General features: G+C 57.6%; 1 protein-coding gene across 2 annotated transcripts; it reads right to left on the bottom strand.

Moving 5' to 3' along the window:
- Positions 1-723: 723 nt before the first annotated feature.
- Irf8 (interferon regulatory factor 8) lies at positions 724-16213 on the bottom strand. 2 transcript variants are annotated; one of them, XM_013507991.1, is made up of 9 exons: positions 16034-16213; positions 15282-15456; positions 10256-10439; positions 8030-8118; positions 6900-7005; positions 5962-6009; positions 2723-3109; positions 1585-1700; positions 724-1123 (listed from the first exon to the last, which is right to left on the bottom strand). In XM_013507991.1, exons 2-9 carry the CDS (start codon positions 15453-15455, stop codon positions 947-949), a joined length of 1281 nt encoding a protein of 426 aa, XP_013363445.1. In that variant the 5' UTR covers position 15456; positions 16034-16213; the 3' UTR covers positions 724-946. The 2 variants fall into 2 exon arrangements, with proteins under 2 accessions (XP_013363445.1, XP_005411042.1); XM_005410985.2 differs by having other exon boundaries at positions 6900-7008; positions 16034-16205.
- Positions 16214-18542: the final 2329 nt, after the last annotated feature.

Here is an 18542-nt window from a genome sequence, read left to right as displayed (position 1 = left end):
CCAGATGCGATGCCAGATGCGATGCCTAGGCACAGGGCACTAGCCAAGCAGCAGAGCGCGGAGTCAGCTGAACACACGCAAAATGCTCCTGCAATTCACAGGCACTTGCTGGACTTACAGTTTGCATCCAGCTCACTTTAAAGTAAAAAAGATTCGCAGCAGCTTACAGGACAGCATGTAAGATAAGGCCATTAAAAGCACAAATATTTTTAAAACAAGTCAAAACCATCTAGAAAGAAACGAGAGGAATCTGGAATTCGATGTAACTACAAAAATAAAAATAGTAACTGCAGCTCTCAGCTTCCAGGTAACAAAACCCCAAAGGAAAATTTTGCCTCATCTGAAACCCAGATGCCCTAAGGCACCTACATGTGGACAGGTGCTTTCCTGCACCAATTCCAGAAAGAACAGTTCTCCAACAAGAACAGGTTTCTGCTTTTGCCCCTTAAGAGGAGGCTCATAGCTAAATACTGAGAAATCTTATTACAGAGCTTAAAAGTGAATAGATTCTCTGCTCTACACGGGCTCAGGCATTAGAAACCATCAATCTATATTCCTGATAAGACAGGAAGACAGTTAAAAGCTTGTTCTCCTCGCAAGTGGAGTCTAAGGTCCACACTCCTTAACTCAGGATCTGTCACAAGGAGTGACAAGTCTTTGGAAATGCTACACAACCCCAAATGCAGAATGAATCATAGCAACTAAGAATAAGCAAAGAAAAACTGCAGAAAATACAATTTTTAATCTCAGGTTACAATTTTACAGGATCCAGGCCACTGTCCGAAAGTTCCCACCTCCTGAGCGAACAGAACTGTGGCCCAACTGTGCCCAGCACAGGCTCCTCAGCCGCACAGCCAGCGGAACACCCCGGCCGCAGCGTCCACGTTTGCCAGTCACTGTGACCGGTGAGCCACGCGCAGGGTGGGGCGCCGGGGAGAGACGCCCCTTAGACAGTGATCTGCTGGTTTTCTCTGAAAAAGGGTCTCTGGTGTGAAGCACAAATCTCAGGAAACATCCGGAAGGCCTGGTCCAGCTGCGGCTCCTCGGTCACCGGCAGCACGGAGCTCGCGGTGCAGCTCTTCCCCGAGTCCTCCACCAGCTGCTTGACGTACAGCTGCTCCACCTGCAGGACCACACAGCGTCAGACGGGAGCTGGCGGGGGGCCAGGCTCTACCCAGAGCCGCGCTGCCCCTGCCCGGCCCGGTGAATGAAGGGAGCGGGCAGCGTCACTGCAGAGACTGCCACCCACATGGCTCAGTAGCACCCCAGTGCGACTGCTCCACGCCCAGAATTGGACCACTGCAGTGCCACTCCTTTGATTATACTTAGGCAAGGGCTTCCAAAGTCCTGACCTGTCACTTAGATTTGAGGGTACCTGAACTGGTGGGATCCTTCTAGGAGGAGATTTTAAAAAGCAACCAAATAAAGATACACCCACACGCCGAGACGCCAACAGCCCAGTCACCAGCCCACACCTGAAGGTCTGTCCTGCTCACAGGTGGGATCCCCCAGTCCCCACCACCTCGTCTCAGCCCACGTGCAAAGTCCATCCTGGCACCTGGGCACCTGGCTGCTCGCTCTCACCTGCACCAGGATGAGCTTGGAGCGCAAGGGCGCCATGTCCGGAAACTCCTCCCCGAAGCACAGCACCACCCTGCTGTCGGGCAGGCGGCTCTGGCTGCCGTAGAACTGCTGCAGCTCTGGGGGGACACAGAGGACGGGAGGGTGGGGGCGGGCTCCCAGCAGTGGGCCAGGGACAGACGGGCATGGAGCTGGCAGCGGGAAGAGGCAAAGCGAGGGGCATCTGGGCCAGCACTGCACGTGTGTACGTGCTCTCAAGCGGGAGGCCCTGGGGCCGAGATCCAGCCGAGGAGCGGTGAGTTTGGCCACTCCCTGGCTGGCACTGGATCTGGATGCTTTCCATGGCGCAGGTCCCTGGTCCTCCACTCCCTGTTGCTCACTGGGACACTGCTCCCTCCCACCCCTGCCTGAGCCCGCAGGTGCCTGCATTTGCAGCCCCCCATGCCTCCCTCCACCCGGGGCAGCAGGTAAAAAATGGGACTCCAAGTCCTGGACCTTCCCTGGGAGTCAGGGCTGCAGCAGCCCCAGGAGCAGTGAGCCGTGCACTCGGGATGACGAACCTGGCCTCCCTGCTATGCATGGACCCTGGGCTCACACCAGAGTTCTCGTTGGCAGGGCGGGGCAGCGGAGCCCGACACCAGCTCTGGGCCAGGCTGCTCTGGGGTGAGCAGCAGAGAGAGCACAGGCAGAGGAAGGACACCCCAGCCTTGGAGGAGACCTGTGTGGGGTCCCAGACACCTGCCTCGCAGAGCAGGGCATTGGTGGGCAGCACTCGTAGTGTCTGCGTGTCACCGAGCACATCAACACACGCATCTCCAACGTGCTCAGCAGTCCCGACTCCACCAGCTGCAGATGCTGAACCGGGCCTGCCTGAGCCCACATCTCTCACCACTCCCAGGCCACAGTGACAGTGCCAGGAGCAACTGGAAGGTGGGGCCCAGGGCCACATGCCGGCCTGCACTCTCCTATCCCCCGCCAGGAACGGAGGCCCAGAGACCCTCTAGAGCACTCACAAAGTGCAGGGTGTGGTTCAGGGGCCCCAGGCTGCAACCCCACCCCGCATCTCCTCCCCATGCCCACCCTTGGGTGCGGATGGCCTGCAGAGGGCAGGCAGAGCAACCTCCAGGGTGGAGGTACCGACCTCGGAAGAACTGGCTGGTGTCAAAGACCTGGACCACCTCGTCGCGCTCCAGCTTGTTGGGTCTGCCCTTGCACACCACGGCATTGCCGCTGCAGAACACGCGGCCCTGGCACAGCCGCTTGACGAACACGCCCTGGCGGCTGCTGTGCAGGAGCACCCCTCGCTCCAGGTGCCCAAACAGCTTCCGCGTCACCTGCCTCTGCCGCTCGCTGGGGATGGTGTCGGCCGGCGGGAAGCGGACCAGCTCCAGGCCCTCGGGCCCGTACAGCTTGGCGCTGGGCAGCCCCGGCGGGCCCAGGGCCAGGCGACAGCCCTCAGGGCAGGTGGTGGTGGCCTGGCCCACCAGCTTGCCCCCATAGTAGAAGCTGATCACCATCTGGGAGAAGGCTGCGGAGGACAGGGGGATGGGTGAGAGCTCTTGGTACCCAACCATCGGAGTCACCTTCCTCCCACACGGTGCCTCGCTCCTTGTGCCTATGACACGCTGAGGAAGGCCGCAGGCCACCCGAGAAATGGCGTTCTCATCAGCATGAACAAGTCCACAGGGAGACAGAGACGACCTGGGTCTACACCCTGCACCCGCCACGGTGAGTTCACTCCTTACGTCCCAGCCCGGGGGAGGCCTGGTGACTGTGACACACGCGTCACACTGGGGCGAAAACACGCCCACACCTGCTTAGCACACTGATCTCCATGCCATCCAGAGGGAGGAGACGGGAAGAGCGAAGCGGGAAAAGTAAGGGTGTCACCTTCTCGCTGTGCCAGTCTCTGGGGGCCCCCGGGTTCAGAAACTCTCCCTCGAGCCCTGGCATAGAGCAGGTGCTGCCAGTGAACTGCTACGGGGCAGAGGGGCTCATCCCGAGAAGACCCCTCGCTCCACCCTCACCAGTGGTGGCAGGTGACTAGAGCAGGAAGCCGCAGGGGTGCCGACTGACCCTTCGCACCTCCAGCCCCACGACTTCCTGTTAGGACAGCGGCAGGGAACGCGGGGCTCTGGCCTGAACTTACTAACCGCCCTAGGCTTTCCTAGGCTTTTCTCTGCGCTGGCCTCTGACCCCCTGCTCCCAGCAGCGCACCAGTCTTCCTTCTCCAGGCAGGGAGAGTGGCTTCCCAGGGGGCTACTTTGAAAAAGTGAGGAGACTGAGAAAAATATTATGCTCCTCAGAGTCCAGGCAGCCCTGGGCTGTGAAAACCCGCTGTGAAGGTGGGGCTCAAGCGACAGAAGCCTGGGCGGCACTCAGTGGAGGTAGGAATGCAAGCAAATGCACGTGTGGGTTAGGGGAATCCGCACGTTAGCAGCCCTGAAGCACAGATTAGCCCCACAAGCAGCTGGCAGCCTGGTGCGCCCGCAGGGTGCTGCAGGGCAGGGCAGGAGGCCCACTGGAGCCGCTCCAACTGTGAGGTGCCCAACTCCCTGGAGCCCCCAGAGTTGTGCAGTGCACTGCCAGGGCGGCCCTGTGGGTGCCACCTGTGTCACCTGCCTGATGCTGCCGGCACGTGGGCCCTCCCACTGGACTCTGCTCAGGTCAGGTAATAAAGACTCCCCACCCTGTTCACGGGCTCCGCTCTCCTCGGCGGAGTTCCCTGGGGGCTCTGGACTCACACACAGCAAGGAATCAGAGCTGCGCCATCCCACTTGTCCCTGTGACATTCAGGGACACTGAGGCCCCGGTAGGGTCACGCAGCAGGAAGGCAGCGGTGTTGGTTTCTCTGTCCCCCACTCCCTGTGGGCCCCTCAAGCGCACCACGTCTGCGTCCTAGGGGCACTGACACTCCCTTCCCTGAATGAATTCTGAACTTTGCTCCCAATGAGAGACACAGGGCGACTGCCGCGCCGTTTCTGGGCCTCATCTCAGGGTAGCACCTGCCGTGGTGTGCGAACCTGCGGCGCCACGAGGCACAGCACCGAGTCTTGGGGAGCCCAGGGAGACGGTGAGCAGCGCTTGCTGCACACACGTGACACCAGGGCCCAGCCTGACACGGAATCCCAGCCCTGCTGCCTCCAGCCGTGTGACCCAGCCAGCAGCGTCCGTCTCTGTGCCGTTTCCCCAGCAAAGCAGGGCGGGCCAGTGCGCCGCCTCCTACGGCTGCAGGTCGGCACACGTGAGCACCACCCAAGTGCTAACTGAGTACACGGACCAGGACAAGAGGGTCTCAGAAGAAGGGCTCCTGAGCCACAGTGGCAGCCCCTGGCCTAGGGGGCATGATCAGGCCTGTGCCCAGGGCTGGCTGCACGCCAAACCCAGGAGGCAGACTTAACAGTAGGACCATTTTCCAGGTAAGGAAAGGAAGGCACCGCTGGTGCGCGAGGGGCTCTGCCCAGCAGCATGGCTGCAAAGTGGGGGCCCTGGTCTTGTACCCCACAGGCTGGCTGAGTCTGCACCCTACACCACAGCCTGCACACAAACACGGAGAGGCCGTGCCGTCTGCCAGCACGAGGACACCTGTGGCCAGTGCTTCACTCCAGGAGTTCCCATAGAAGCCAGCACTCTTGTTTCTCTGGAAATAGGGAAACGCGTGCCTGGCTGGGTCTCAAGCCCAGGGCACAGCCGCTCCAGCACCCGCAGCCCAGGGCGGCTCTCCACCTCGCGATCTCCCCACTCTCTCGCATCCTTTGCTGTCCACCTCATCCCTGCGTCCCTTCAGCCCTTCGAGCTCAAGCACTGGGGAGCCCACACCAGCTCAGGCTCCTAGAAGGAGGTGTTGGGCTGGGCAGGGCAGCTTCCCTCGCCTCGTGCTGAGCTCTGGGAGCCCCGAGTGACTTCTCCACGCTGCACTCACCTCTCACTCTGACGCCCACAGCGCTGCCCAGGCCAGGGCTTGGTCCCGTGACCCACAGAGCAGCCCAGTGAAACAAGGTCTGCACGATGGGCTCCGAGCAGTTTTCCTGGCTGGGTGAGCACCTACTTCTGCCCCAGGATGGCCCAGGGCATACGCTTCTCTGCTCCCTGTGTCCCCTTCTGCCCGAGTCCCCAGCCGTGTGTTCTGTGGCCACCCCGAGGAGCTGGCGTCTGTTCCTACAGGGCCGCGTGCTGGGGAGACACTGGCTTCCTCTGCTGTGTCACTGTCTGCAGCCCAAACCTCAATCCCGGGGCCCTGCAGAGCATCACACAGCAAGAGGCCACCTCCGTCCGCAGGGGATGGGTGTGGAGACCGTGTGGGACAGCCCCACTTGGACCCACACGGGTCCCTGGCCTTTGTCTTCAAACAGTGCTCACATCCACCCAGCGCCCCCATACCTGCATGGTGTGGGTCATAGGCGGGGTACCCGGTCACCAGCGGCAAGCCTGTGGGGGACAAAGAGCAAATTCAGCATGCCCAGGGCTGGAAGCTGACCAGAGGCTCCAGGCCGTCCCGCGAGCCCCAAGGCTCAGCCATAGCTTCTGCTGATCTTGCACTGTCCCTGCAGACCCAGGTTTCCTCAGCGCAGATGCCAGACCTCAGCCAAACCAGAGGCAGGGGACTTCCTCTGCACTGTGGGACTTCGGCCCTATGCCGGTGACCCTGGGAGCCACATTCCCTTCCCACCCCAGGGGTGGGGACATCACTGGACCCCGTGCCACCACCCAGGGCACCCAAGGTCCAAGCTAGCGTTCTCCAAGACATCACCACCCACACCTGGTCCCCGCACCGGCTGGGCCGGCTGCCCTCCTGGCCACGGGAAGGCTCAAAGCTGCCCAGCGCTGCAGAGGCTGCAGGCCAGGAGTCACCCTGATTAGCTGAGGGCTGAGCGTGCCAGGCACGGCAATCCGGAGGGTGCGTGCCTCATTACCACCCTCGACCCACGGGGCAGGCCCCAGGGCCTCCATCTTACAAAGGAGTAAACTGAGGCGCAGGAAGATCCACAACCTCCCAGCATGGCTCTGAGCCATTTCGCCGGCCAACCTGCCCTCCTCCCCCAGACGACCCCACTTTTGTTGGCTCTGAGGGGTCCCCAGAACCCAAACATAGCAGAGCAGCCAGGACGGACGCAAGCGGCCCAGCGCTGAGTCCTCCGTCCGGCCCCGGGGACAGTCACCAGAGCCGGCGCTTTGCTGTGCAGAAGCGCAGGAGGAACGGACGTGCCTTGGTGGGGAGCCAGGCCTGTCGTCCCCTCTCCGGGCTCAGCACCCTCAACAGGACAACCAGTGTCACAGTACAAAGCACCACGCCGTCCCCAGTGGCGCAGGGTCCTCACCTGCGCTGGGCTGCGGCACCCACCAGTCTGGGAGGAGCTGGCTCCTGCAGGCCTCTGGCGGGGACGGGCTCCTCTTGATCATCCCCATGTAGTCGTCCACAGGAGGCTGCTATGGGCGAGAGACGGCCGCTCAGTCCCCAAACTACCAGCAACTGCTACGCAACGGAAGCAACACGGTCACCTCTGTCTGAGGAGACGAACACGAAGCTTTACTTGCCGCTTGAGCGGTCCTGGCCGTAAACCCACCAGGCCAGCAATCAAGCGCGCCGAATGACCAGCCTCTTGCAGGCCACCGGAAAGTTCCCTGGTCTTTACGCGGAGCACCTGTCGCAAGCTGAACAGTCCAGGTTATGCAGCTGCCACGAGGCTGGCAGACGCGGACAGGCTGGGACACCCATGGACGGTGACGGCTGAGCTGGCAGAAAAGCCATCTAAGGACAGCAGGACGTCGTAAGTGGGACTGAGAGCCAAGAAGCTGCCTGGTCTGTGGCCAAAGAGCACGCAGAAACCTAACGGCTGCTACCTGCAGAGGAGCCAGCAGCGCACAGCCGCCAGAAGCCGCCAGAAGCGAGCTAAGAACCTCTCACGGACCCGCACTGCCTTTCCCAAGGGCTGTGGGCATCACTTTAGCTGTGGAAGCCCCCCTTGGAATAACCACAGACAACACAGTACAGGGCAATGCACTGAAACAGCGCCACAAAACCCCCATGCTTCACCTAAGGAGGCCCTGGAGGCCTTCACCGCTAACCTATTAACGACTACTCTATGCACACTTCTCACAGACCCGCTTAAGTGATTTTCCAACCCACTAAGGAATAAACTTCACAGGTTAAAAGCATAAGCAGTCTGATAGCCACGAGTCACAATGACGACCAAGCAGCAAGAAGGCTGATGCTCTCGCGGCTGTAGCTGGCGTACGAAGGGTGCAAGATCTCACTGAAAAGACTGCCGTCCGAAACGTTGAGGCGTAGGACCTTGCAGTGCTTGAGGGAAGCTCACTGACGCAGAGCAGCGGCTCGGGAGGAAGGAGCAGATGTGCCCTGCGGGTGGAGGCCGCTGAGCGGTGGCCAGGGTGCCCGCCCCACATCCGCAGGTAAAAGTCACTTCCGGGGACAGCCAGCTCCACTCACCTCTTTGATCATCTCGTCCACCTCAGCGCGGCTGCACTCCATCTCCGCCACCTCACTCACACATCCGGGAGGCATGATGCCCAGTTTGCCTAGGGAAACCAGAGGAGCCCTGTCACCCTCCACACCGAGCCACACAACCATCCCGGGGCCAGCCGGCGGCCTCCCTGGCTGTACTAGGCAGTGGCCCAAGGCCTAGACACAGGCCCTCTCCTCCCAGGCTGCGGTCACCTGACCAGAAAAGTCAGAAGAGAGAAGTAGGTGACAGGGATCGTAAAGGCAGCACTTTTGGGGACAGGGGCAGCAGTTGGCCTCTTCCTTCTCTTTGCTGAGATGCAAAGTAAATCCCATCAAATATACTTTATGCCAGGTGTTTACTACCTACCCTACAAAAGTTACATTTATAAGCTGCGGTACTTGAAAACGAGCGAAGATTTCCTGGCAAACATGTTGGCAGGTTGAGTCACTGTTTTTTAAAGCCAGTTGGCAGGAAATCTCTTTTTGGCCTTTCCAAATATATGCACATGTCTCTGTGCACACACACGCCCTTTCTGCCGATGGCCAGCTGGACCAGCTCCGATCAGCACCTGCCCAGGGGCACCCAGGATCTCCAGAGTAAGCATGCCCCGGCCAGAAATTCACCTGTCAGGTTTAGCACTGCGATATCCATGACAACCCACAAACGCCTGCTGGCCTTCCCTCTCCCAGGGATCCATGCACTCTGCCCATCCTTTCGTTCTGACTGAGTTTTGGGAGATTCACGGATTCACTTAGAAGCGGCTGCTGAGCACAGGCGGGCAGGTGGGGCGGCACGAGTGCAGCCTGCAAGCCCCTCAGTACAGGGCAGCGTGGGGCCACTGTACACTATGCAAGTGCACTGTCTGCTGGCCCCTGAGAACCTGTTCCCTTGTCCTCTAACAGCCACCCCTGCAGGTGACACAGCCCCACCCCCAGGTATAAGAAAGTGTCACCTGCCGGGTCAGGCTTGGCTGGCCCTGGAGGGGGTCAGGAAAACATCCCTGCAGCTTGAGGTCACATGTGACTTCACAGTGACCAAACATTATCCAAAGTGGGGGGAAAGGCAGAGCAATGACTGCCTAGCCTTGCCGGACCACCTGGGCGTATTCACGGGGCCCTATCGGCCATGTGACTCTCCAAGGGGGCCACTGTGTTGGATTCAGTGAAGTCAGGTGTTCACCTGCAGGTGATGAAGCTACAGATGGTCGGAAGACAGGATAACACCCCGAAACACGATCGTATCATCCAGACCAGACTTTCGTCTCCCCATCCTCCCCTGACGGCACACACCACCGCCTCCCCTCACGTCCTCAGCGAGCTCCCTCACAGTGCTGCTCCCCCCTTAAATAGGGGAGGACTGTAACTCTCTCACACGGGCTCACTGTGTATTTGTTGGAGTCATGATTTTAACTTTTTAAAAATTATGCACCAACATTTTCAACAGTTGAGAAGAATCAGTGTGTTAATAGAATGTTTTAATCCAGCAGTGATTAGATTTTATCCCCTGAGCCAGCTCTGATTTGCGGCGTCTACACAGCCATTGCTTTGGAAAGGATTCTCAGGCCAGAGCCAAGCTGGACACATCCAGATTGATTGGTGATGTCTGAGCAGAACACAGGAATGAGAAGAGGGGAGCAGTGCCGTATTTTTTTTTTTGCTTTCCCTGATTCTTTCGGGGTACAGAGCTGGGAGCTACCTCAAGAAGAATGACGTGCCAGAGTTCCCAAGCAGCTCCCGGGATGTGGCAGTACTCTGAGGCCTATTCAGGAACTCTTCAGGAACTCTTCTCTCCACCCTTCAACCCAGTCCTCCCTTGTCCACCAGATTGCCCCCCACACACACCCCGCAAGGGCCAGAGGACCGCCAGGATTCCTCATGAGAAGCTGCTGCAGGCTCTGTGGCCCCAGCCAGTGAGCTTGTCCTGAGCGTGTCCCCTTGCATGTCCCTAGCCTGGGCCACAGCCCAATCCCCTCTGGCCACCCCATCCTCAAGCCGCCCCCTCAGCTGGAAGCTGCCACTTGGCATCAGATGGGGCATGAGGTCAGTGGAAGGGACCTCAGTGGCCGCTCACATAAAGGAGAGAACCGTTTGTTTAACTAAAGCCGCGCACCCAGACCCTATGGTGGTGACATCCACCCCAGACCCGAGTCCCCGGCGAGGCTGCAGACCTGGCAGCTTCTGGAAGCCTGAGTGCCCACAACCGATAGTTACATTTTTGTTCTTCCTCCGGGACGATTCTGTAAACTTTGTACGGCTCGGAAATGTCCAGCTGGGATCGGTCTGTCACTTCCTCAAAATCTGGGCTCTTGTTCAAAGCACAGCGTAACCTCGTCTTCCAAGTGGCTGGTTCAGCTTTGTCCCCTTCTTTAAACTTCCCTTTAAAAACTGCCCAGGCCTGAAGGAGGAAAGAGGAGCACATTAAACACACGAGGGCTGCTGACCACAGGTCCCCATCATGGGGACCAGACACCCCTCCTCCCCGAGTCTCAGGCCACTGTCTCTCCGGATGTGAAGAGACCCAGGCCAAGCAGGGGTGTCTGAGGTCACCTCGCACCCTCCCACAGCCGCCCCTGCTGTGTGCCTTTCACAGTCCCTCCCTGGGCTAAAGGGCTTGGAGCCGCTGAGGTTAAGCTGCTCAAAGAGGAAGTTGCACATGATTTCACTAGAATGTTCAAAACAAAGACTTTTTGCTTTTTCAAATCAACTCCTAGCTAAAACATACTATGAAAAGGGAACATTTGCAAAAACCCTAAATGTGGCCATCAACTGCCCTGCTCCTTTTAATAGAAATTTTGTTTTGCATTTTTGCAAGAGGCTGGCTTTTTGCCCCTCCCCCACCCAAAGCGCTGCTTAAAATGCAATGAAATGTTTTCTCTCTATCAGTTACGCTTTGCTTTTTCAAATAGCTCTGTTTTCTGACCTCTCCAAACCTCAGGATCTGAACTGGAACCAGAAATTCAAACCAGGAAACTTAGAAGTTCAACATGTTTACCATACAGGGGGCAGTATTTGTAAAACAGAACAGGGCAATAAGCATATGTTAAGAATCCAGAATTGGAACACAGCAGCCCATCAGAAGGTAACCACTAACAGGTAAAAATTACCTTCACTTTCAGGCAAAATCAGGCAGTCTTCTCCAGCCTAAGCTAACAAGGGATCTGGAGGGAATTCTCCCTCCCAATCAGGTAACTGCAAGCCGAAAGGAAAGCCACGTTCCCAAGGTGGACCGGGCCTGTACCACCTTCCAGTGCGGCCAGAGCTTAAGGCCTTGTCAACCCCACGAGTGCCCGTAACACGCAGACTCTTGGGCCCGTCCCTCAGGATTCACCTGCGGCAGATGCCAGTCAGGTCTGAACTTACATTTCCAGAAACCCAGAGCGGCATCTTTTTCTTCTCAAAAAGATACAAATGTTTACAGTTTAAGGCCAAGGCTCTCTACCCTACTGATGCCAAATTTTGCACCTAGGCCCCGGGGAAAACGGAACTGGAAGAACATTTCCTATTCGTGAACTCGGCAGTCCTTTCCTTTTCTGACACAGGCGCAAACCCCGCTTTGGAATGAGTTTTATGAGTAAACATTTTTTTTTCCCATTTTTTGAGTCAGGGTCTCGCTGTGTATGCAGTTCAGGCGCACTGTCTCACCAGTGTAAAACCTGAAAGAGTTAATATAAACTCAGAGGTATGGTAGACATTGTGAAATGATAGGAAAACGCTCAAGGGTAAAGGGCAACTGGGATGTGGGAAAAGAGAAGGGAAAGAAGGAGAGATTTTGTATGCATGTATATGCAGGATAGTTAACATAGTCGATCTACTGTCTTCTATTCCTTTGCTGAAAGAAACTGTTAATGAGTCCCTGACTGATCAATATTGCATGTCTCTATTTGTTTCATGAGAAACCACTCTGAAGATATTAATATGTAATACAACAAGCATTGTTAATTTCCTACCACTTTGTAACTCTGTATTGTTTGTACTGTTCTTTTGCTGTTTTGTAAAAGTTTGTCTGTTAATGTTTTCCTCCTTTTATTGTTAAAATAAAAAAAAAAAAGAAATGTCAATTAGAAATCACTATGTAGTCCAGGCTGGCCTCACACTCGCAACCATCTTCCCGCCTCAGCCTCCCCAATTACAAATGTGCGCCACCATGCTCGGCGCTGAGTAAACAATCTTCAGCTCTGCCCTTGGTTGGCTGCACTGCTGACCCTGCACTGATTTGCGTGTCACTATTTTAAGGAAATAGCAGACCAAACCCTGTACTAAGAGAAGAGTAACTTCAGGGTTTCTCTGGCTCTGCCTCTTCACACCTCCTGGTGTGAAGAGCTGGCTGGCTCTTCCTGGAGCAGCAGCACCTGAGGCCTTGACCCACAAATGCCAGCAGCACCCTTCCCCTTGAGCAACAGGAAGTGACTGCAGGCATGACCAAGTGTCCCCTGGGAATAAAGTCATGCCCCCGCCCTGCCCTTGAGAACCACTGGTTGACCCATCCTCCACCAGGACCTTGAAAGGCACAGACTCTGCAGCAATGTCACAATAGCCGGTCGTGCCAGCCTTGGCACCTCTACCAGGCCCCCTCATTCCTTCTCACCACCCACTCACCACGAGGAAGGCCAGGAGGCTCCATCCACCAAAACATGCCCTGGGACGCACCCTGTGTGCCGCTGGCAGACAGACCCCCGAGCAGAGTCACTCTGCTGGCATCTGGGCTCTCACGGCCTCTCTGCCCAGCTCTAAAAACTCAGTGTAGCTGACTGATCCTCTCCAGTTCTTCCAGAGCCAAAACCAGACAGTGCGCATGATGCCAGCCACACAGGAGCCACTAGGCTCGTCCCCGGCAATGTCAGCACTGTACTCTCGGCAGCCAGTTCCGAGTCCCCCTCATCTAAAAAACCATCACACGTCACATTTTAAAACTCCTTCAGGGCTTGTGGGTCTGGAACACCTGGGCCCCGGGATAACATTCAGATCCATCAGGATCAATGCCCACCTGCGATCACAACTGCAGGTCCACCCCCCGTCACATGAAACAGGCAAAGCGCTCCTTTAAAACCACCCGTGTGGTGTCGGGCCTCCTCACGGTGCTCGGGTTGGGACAACGGGACTGAGCGTCTTTCTCACGGTTCAGTCTGCGGTCAGCACACGACGCCGGCTGCAGGAGGACACTGCAGACACGCAGAGCCTCTGGTGTAAGGGGCTTCTTCCCACTGCTGACCAAGGCAGGAAAGCAAGCTCCCAGATTTTTTCCTACTCCTAAATTTCAGAAAGGTTTTCTTTGCACATTTGAGAAAAGTGTCTCCAGCTCACCTGGCAGCGCCCAAGACAGCTCCGCCTGACCTCGGCATCGTCGATTCCTTCCAGCAGCAGCCGTGCTCAGTGGGCACCGCACAGCCGTCTCTCCCCAAGGACACCGAGCAGGCCCCTCCGCGTGACCCAGCTCAGGGAAGCAGGAGGCGGTGCCGATGACACCATTCCACCCCAGCTCGACCAGCACCGGCCCCTGGCCTCCCACTCGGGTGGGCACCCGCGTCCCCTGCCTGTCCCCATTCCTGCTGAGATTGTAGACTCATCTCAGATTGCCACATCGGGCGGCTGCGTAACCAACGGAAACATCGGGAATCTTGCACATTTTTCTCAAGGCTGTTGAAACGGCCATGAAGAACATTGCACAAGATGTATAAATCTGGGGCTTTATTTCATTACCCAGAATCCTCGCCGAAGCGGGGGACAGGTGAAGGGAGAAGCTGGCTCTCTGCAGCCTGCCTGGCACTGTCCGCACCTCTGGAAGCAACTCTGCCACTGGGCCCCAGCACCCAGCACCACTGCTTAATTGTTGATCCCAGCCACAGTCAGCTCAGAGCAGGGTTTTCAGTGGGAAGGGCAAGACCATGCTGCCAGGGGACACCTGGCCATGATGGAGACATTTCTGGCCGTTGGGGAAGGGGATGCTGCTGGTGTCTGGCGGGAGAAGACCAGGAGGGTGGGAAATATCCTACAAAGCCCTCACAATGAGAAGTATCTGGCTCTCGACCTCACAGCGTTGAGGCCTGGAACCCTGGCCTGCAGTGACCCAAAACCTGGAGTTCCCAGATGACGGATGGCATTTGGGCACCATGTACCCTGAGCAGAGTCAGTCCAAAGAGAACATCCCCATGACGCCAAAGGCAAAAAGCAGCTCAAAGCGAAAGCACGCAAAACCCACACCGGCGCTGGGAATGCAAGAACAGGGGCTGGCATTTCGAACCCTGGGGTTTCCACGCCTCCTGAGCTGGGCCCTTGACTAGAAGGAACCTGGGGGACACAAAGGCAGCAGGGAACCCCAAGAGTGAGTACAGAATGTTCCCATGTGCCCATTTTCCTTAAAGTGATCAGCAACCTGCATGGATTCTCAGAGACAAGCCCTGAACACAGATTTAACAGAATCACTAGAGCACAGCGCCCCGGACCAACACGGAGCACAGAGACCGGAAGGACTGACACGCAGGTTTAAGCCGAGCCTGACCTAGCTGTGCTCCAGTCTGGGACAACACACGGCCCTTTGCTCTTTCTGGTCATCTGTGTCCGAAGTCAGTCACCTGCAGCTCAGGTCCAGCAATACGATGGAGTCCACCAGACTTCACCTGCCAGCTTGTTCACAGCCTCAGACCTGTCTCTGGTCTTCTGTGACTCAGCCCCCTCCCAAGCACTCAAACCTCTCCCTCCCTGCCCCATACGCACAGAATGCGAACACAGCAGTGGTCTGCAACCTGGGCTCTGAGTCAGACCACCTGGGGGCCTCTGCTTGCAAAGTGGAAGTTTGGGCTGACCTTGACCTAGGGCTCCAAATATCCCTCAGGCCTCCCAATCTCCCTGGACATCTGGAGCCCCTAAGATGCTCCCAGGCAACTCTGATGACCCCAGCTGGCCTGCACAGCTGCACTGCCCTGGCTTGAACTTCTCTGTCTGAAACTAGGTGTGTCAAGGCTAGGACCATGGAGGCCAGGCCCGGCTCAGAACAAACTCTCAGTCAATGCTGCCTGTTGGGAGAAGCAGAGGACCAGGCCCCATGCCTGGGGTAAAGATGGCTCTCCAGGGAGAGAGACACTGGCTGCAGTTCAGGACATTCCAAGCCCCAGCCCATGAGCAAGGACAGGCACATCCCTTGGAGCTGTGTCTACAAGGCCAAGCGGAAGCATTAGGGATACCGGCACAGCCACCAGGAAGAAGAGCAACCCCTCTGTTTGCTAGGGACGCCCAGCCTGACCTTGAAGATGGAGGCATCCACCTCCTGGTTGTAGTCCTGCTTGCCGGCGTGCTTCCAGGGGATCCGGAACATGCTCTTCTCCTCATTTTCCCAGATCAGCCCCGGGTACAGGTTGCTGTCGATCTGTTCAATCAGCCACTGCCGCAGCCGCCGTCCGCCATTCCTGTCACACATCCTTCGAAAGGGAAAAGCAGATCCTGCCATGCAATAAATGCTGTTTGATGAGTCAGAGCCACCCAAGAACGCAGCGAGCAGGAAACCTGGAGGTTCACAACAGAGGTGCTGGCTTGGGGGAAACCCCAGGTCCGGGGACTCTGGGCCACCCGCCAGCGGAAGACAATGCTGGCCTCTGTGACCCCGCCCTGACAGAAGGCTGCAAGGCCGCCCCGCTCGGCCCCTGTGAGCCCCAGCCTCGGTTCCATCGGCGCGTCCCACTCGCCCTGATTTCCCACCGCATCACAAACACAGCTGTTTCCCAAACACAGCCTCGTCCAACAGCGACACTCTCAACACGAGCTCAGGGAAGGTCACCTCTCCACGGTGCTGTGCGCTAAGGAGCACCCGATTACCCGATGCCCGGTGGACAGGCGCCCCCAGGAAGAGCAAGCCCTCAGGGTGCCTCCGGTGGTCCCTTCACAGCTGGTGGAGTGGCAGGGGCAGGAGCTTGGGATAAGACGGAGCCGGGATCCTGGTCCACCCAGGTGACCCCGAAGTATCACTTCCCCCTGCAGTGTCGGAGAGGACTGTCGCACCTGGCGGAGGTGCAGTGAGAGTCCAGGTGCTGCACAGGTAGTAGCGCCTGAGCCGAGGCTGGGCCTTAGAAGACTCCTTGGCTCACAGAGGTGGTTACTCTCTTCCTGGGGACGCTGAGCGAGCCATGAGGAACAGTGGGTGAGGAGGAGAACGAGTTGCAGCTGCAGAAAAGCCAGGTCACCAGCTCAATCTTTCCGGGGGCATGGTGACCTGGGGACCCCAGGACACCCAAGGGCACCCTTAAACATTCCTCCCAGAGCTCGCAGTTGGCTTTCCCAGCAGCCCGGGGAAAGAGACGACACACACACTGCCACGACTCACAGCCAACACTTACAAGAACAGTGCTGGAAATCCCCAGGCCGTTGGACAGACGCCCACCCAAAAAGAAACCCAAGCAACAGCATCTCTGTTCTTCTGATGAAATGTGACCTCTCTGGACATGCAAGTGTGAAGCGATCAGCAGTGGCAGGACATAATATGGTCACAGCCAGAGCCACACTGGTCCACCGGCAAAACAACAGTCAGCAACCTTTGTAAGAAACGATTTGGGAAACTCCAGCCCCCTGCAGGTGGCTGTGGGGGCAGGGAAGGGGGCCAGGTCCCCGGGGGCAGGAGGTGAGATCTCAGTGCCAGTATCAGCTTTTCCACCCATAACCCCGTTGCTCACCTGTGGACTCAGAGAGAGTGCAGGTGTGAAACAGAAATTGGAGTTTGCCTTGGAAACCCCAAGCCCTAGCAAAGCTCTCCCCTGGCGAGACCTGAGGAACCCCCTCGAACCTCTCTCTGAGGGATATGCTTCCAGAGGCCCAGAGTCTGCATCCATAAATGAGCAGGGGCCGATTCAGAAGCCTGGACCTAGGTTCACCTAGGGAGAAGAACGAAGCAGCACCATCACCCACCCCGCAAACGACCAGGCCGGGTGCGCATTTCTACATCTGCTTGGGGAAGAGGGAGGATGCTCCCCGCCTGGGGCTCCGGCTGCTGGAGGAGGTAGGGTAGGAACACAAGGGGCTAGGAGCTGGAAACGTGTCCTGGAAGGGAGATGTCGCCTCGCCCTTGGTCCCAGAGCCCCTGAGGAAGAAGCAATCCCGCTGATTATGCGCCTTTTCCAGAAGGGGTGAACCTTCTCCTCAGGGTGCCTAAGGAGTTCATCACCTCAAAACTGCTAAGGATGACCAACTTAGTGATTCACAGAAAAAAAGGGGGCAATACGGAAACTGGAAAGCACTTTAGAAGCCATCCGATCCAGCCTCTCTTGGCCGAAAGGGGAAAAGCAGGCTCAGAGAGGTACAGCAACTACCAGGGACACCGCGCAGGCGGGTCGGGACCGTCCTCCCGCCCGCAGCAGCTTATTTTCTTCGTTCTACAGGGAGAGGCCACATTTAAGTGGGAGGCCTCAGCACGTGGACAGCCCCCTCAGTCTCCCGCAGTCACCTCTGAAGGGCATCAGAATGACTCTCACAACTGCGGCCCACAATTGTATGATTTATTGAACACTAGCAAATTAACCCCACCAAATGCCCAACCAGGAAAAAAATAATACGCCAGTCACATGCTTATAACTTCCCCTTCCTTGATTTTGAGGTAACAATCCCCTCCACCGACCAAGTGCTATGTGGAGCTCATGTGCATCCCCACATGCACGCTGGGTCCCTGCCCAGACCACCCCAAAGGACTGAGACCCGGGACCCGGCTGAGCCGGCACTGGAAACCCACACACACACACACCCCTCTAGACATTTCTCTTGCCTCAAGTGACAGAATCACTTCCAAATCTTCTGGGGAAACTACCTGCTGGACCCCAAAAGGGGCAACCAAAGGCTCTTACCTTTGGTTCCAAAAACAGTGGGGCTGTAGATTAGGGGGCAATTTAAACCCCCAGAACCTTCAGTCCGCAGTGTCCCTCTCTAAAGCTGTGGGCGGCAGCAGATCTCACCTGGGCAGTCATCCTGCGCCCTGGGGTCCTCTCTCTCTTTCTCCCTTTTTCTGTCTCCCTCTCCGGGGTAGTACAGATTGAACCCAGTACTGAGCTATATCCCAAGACCTTTTTAATTTTTATTTTGAGGCAGTGTCTCACTGTCACTAAGTTGCCCAGGCTGGGCTCCAACTTGCGACCTTTCTGCCTCAGGCTACCAGAGTTTTGGCATTATAGGCATGCGCCATCACGCCTGGCCCTGGGGCTCCTCCAACCCTAGAACTTCCTGCGGCCCTGGACCCTGGCGGGTGCCGACCTCCTTCCCCGGCGGGAAGGGACACGCGGGAGCCGGGATGCCGCGACGCCACTCGGGAACCGCCGCCCGCGTCTCGATCCGTACGGGCCCGCCCGCGCGCGCTGCCCGCCAGGTCCGCGGCTCTTCCCGCTGCCGGATTTCGGGGCTCGCTATGTCCCCCCATTAATAAGCGTGCCGCGTAAGCCACATCTTGGGGAAAATTGAGTTTCACAGCGCAGCCAGCCTGGGGAGCAGGCGACAAGGACGCGGGCAGGACCCCGGCTCCCAGAGGCGCGCG

The sequence above is a fragment of the Chinchilla lanigera genome, unplaced genomic scaffold, assembly GCF_000276665.1.
Source record: "Chinchilla lanigera isolate Chin_1 unplaced genomic scaffold, ChiLan1.0 scaffold00140, whole genome shotgun sequence".
Classification (NCBI taxonomy): domain Eukaryota; kingdom Metazoa; phylum Chordata; class Mammalia; order Rodentia; family Chinchillidae; genus Chinchilla; species Chinchilla lanigera.
The sequence above is the reverse complement of the archived record's forward strand: the minus strand, read 5'-3'. Positions and strand labels throughout refer to the sequence as shown.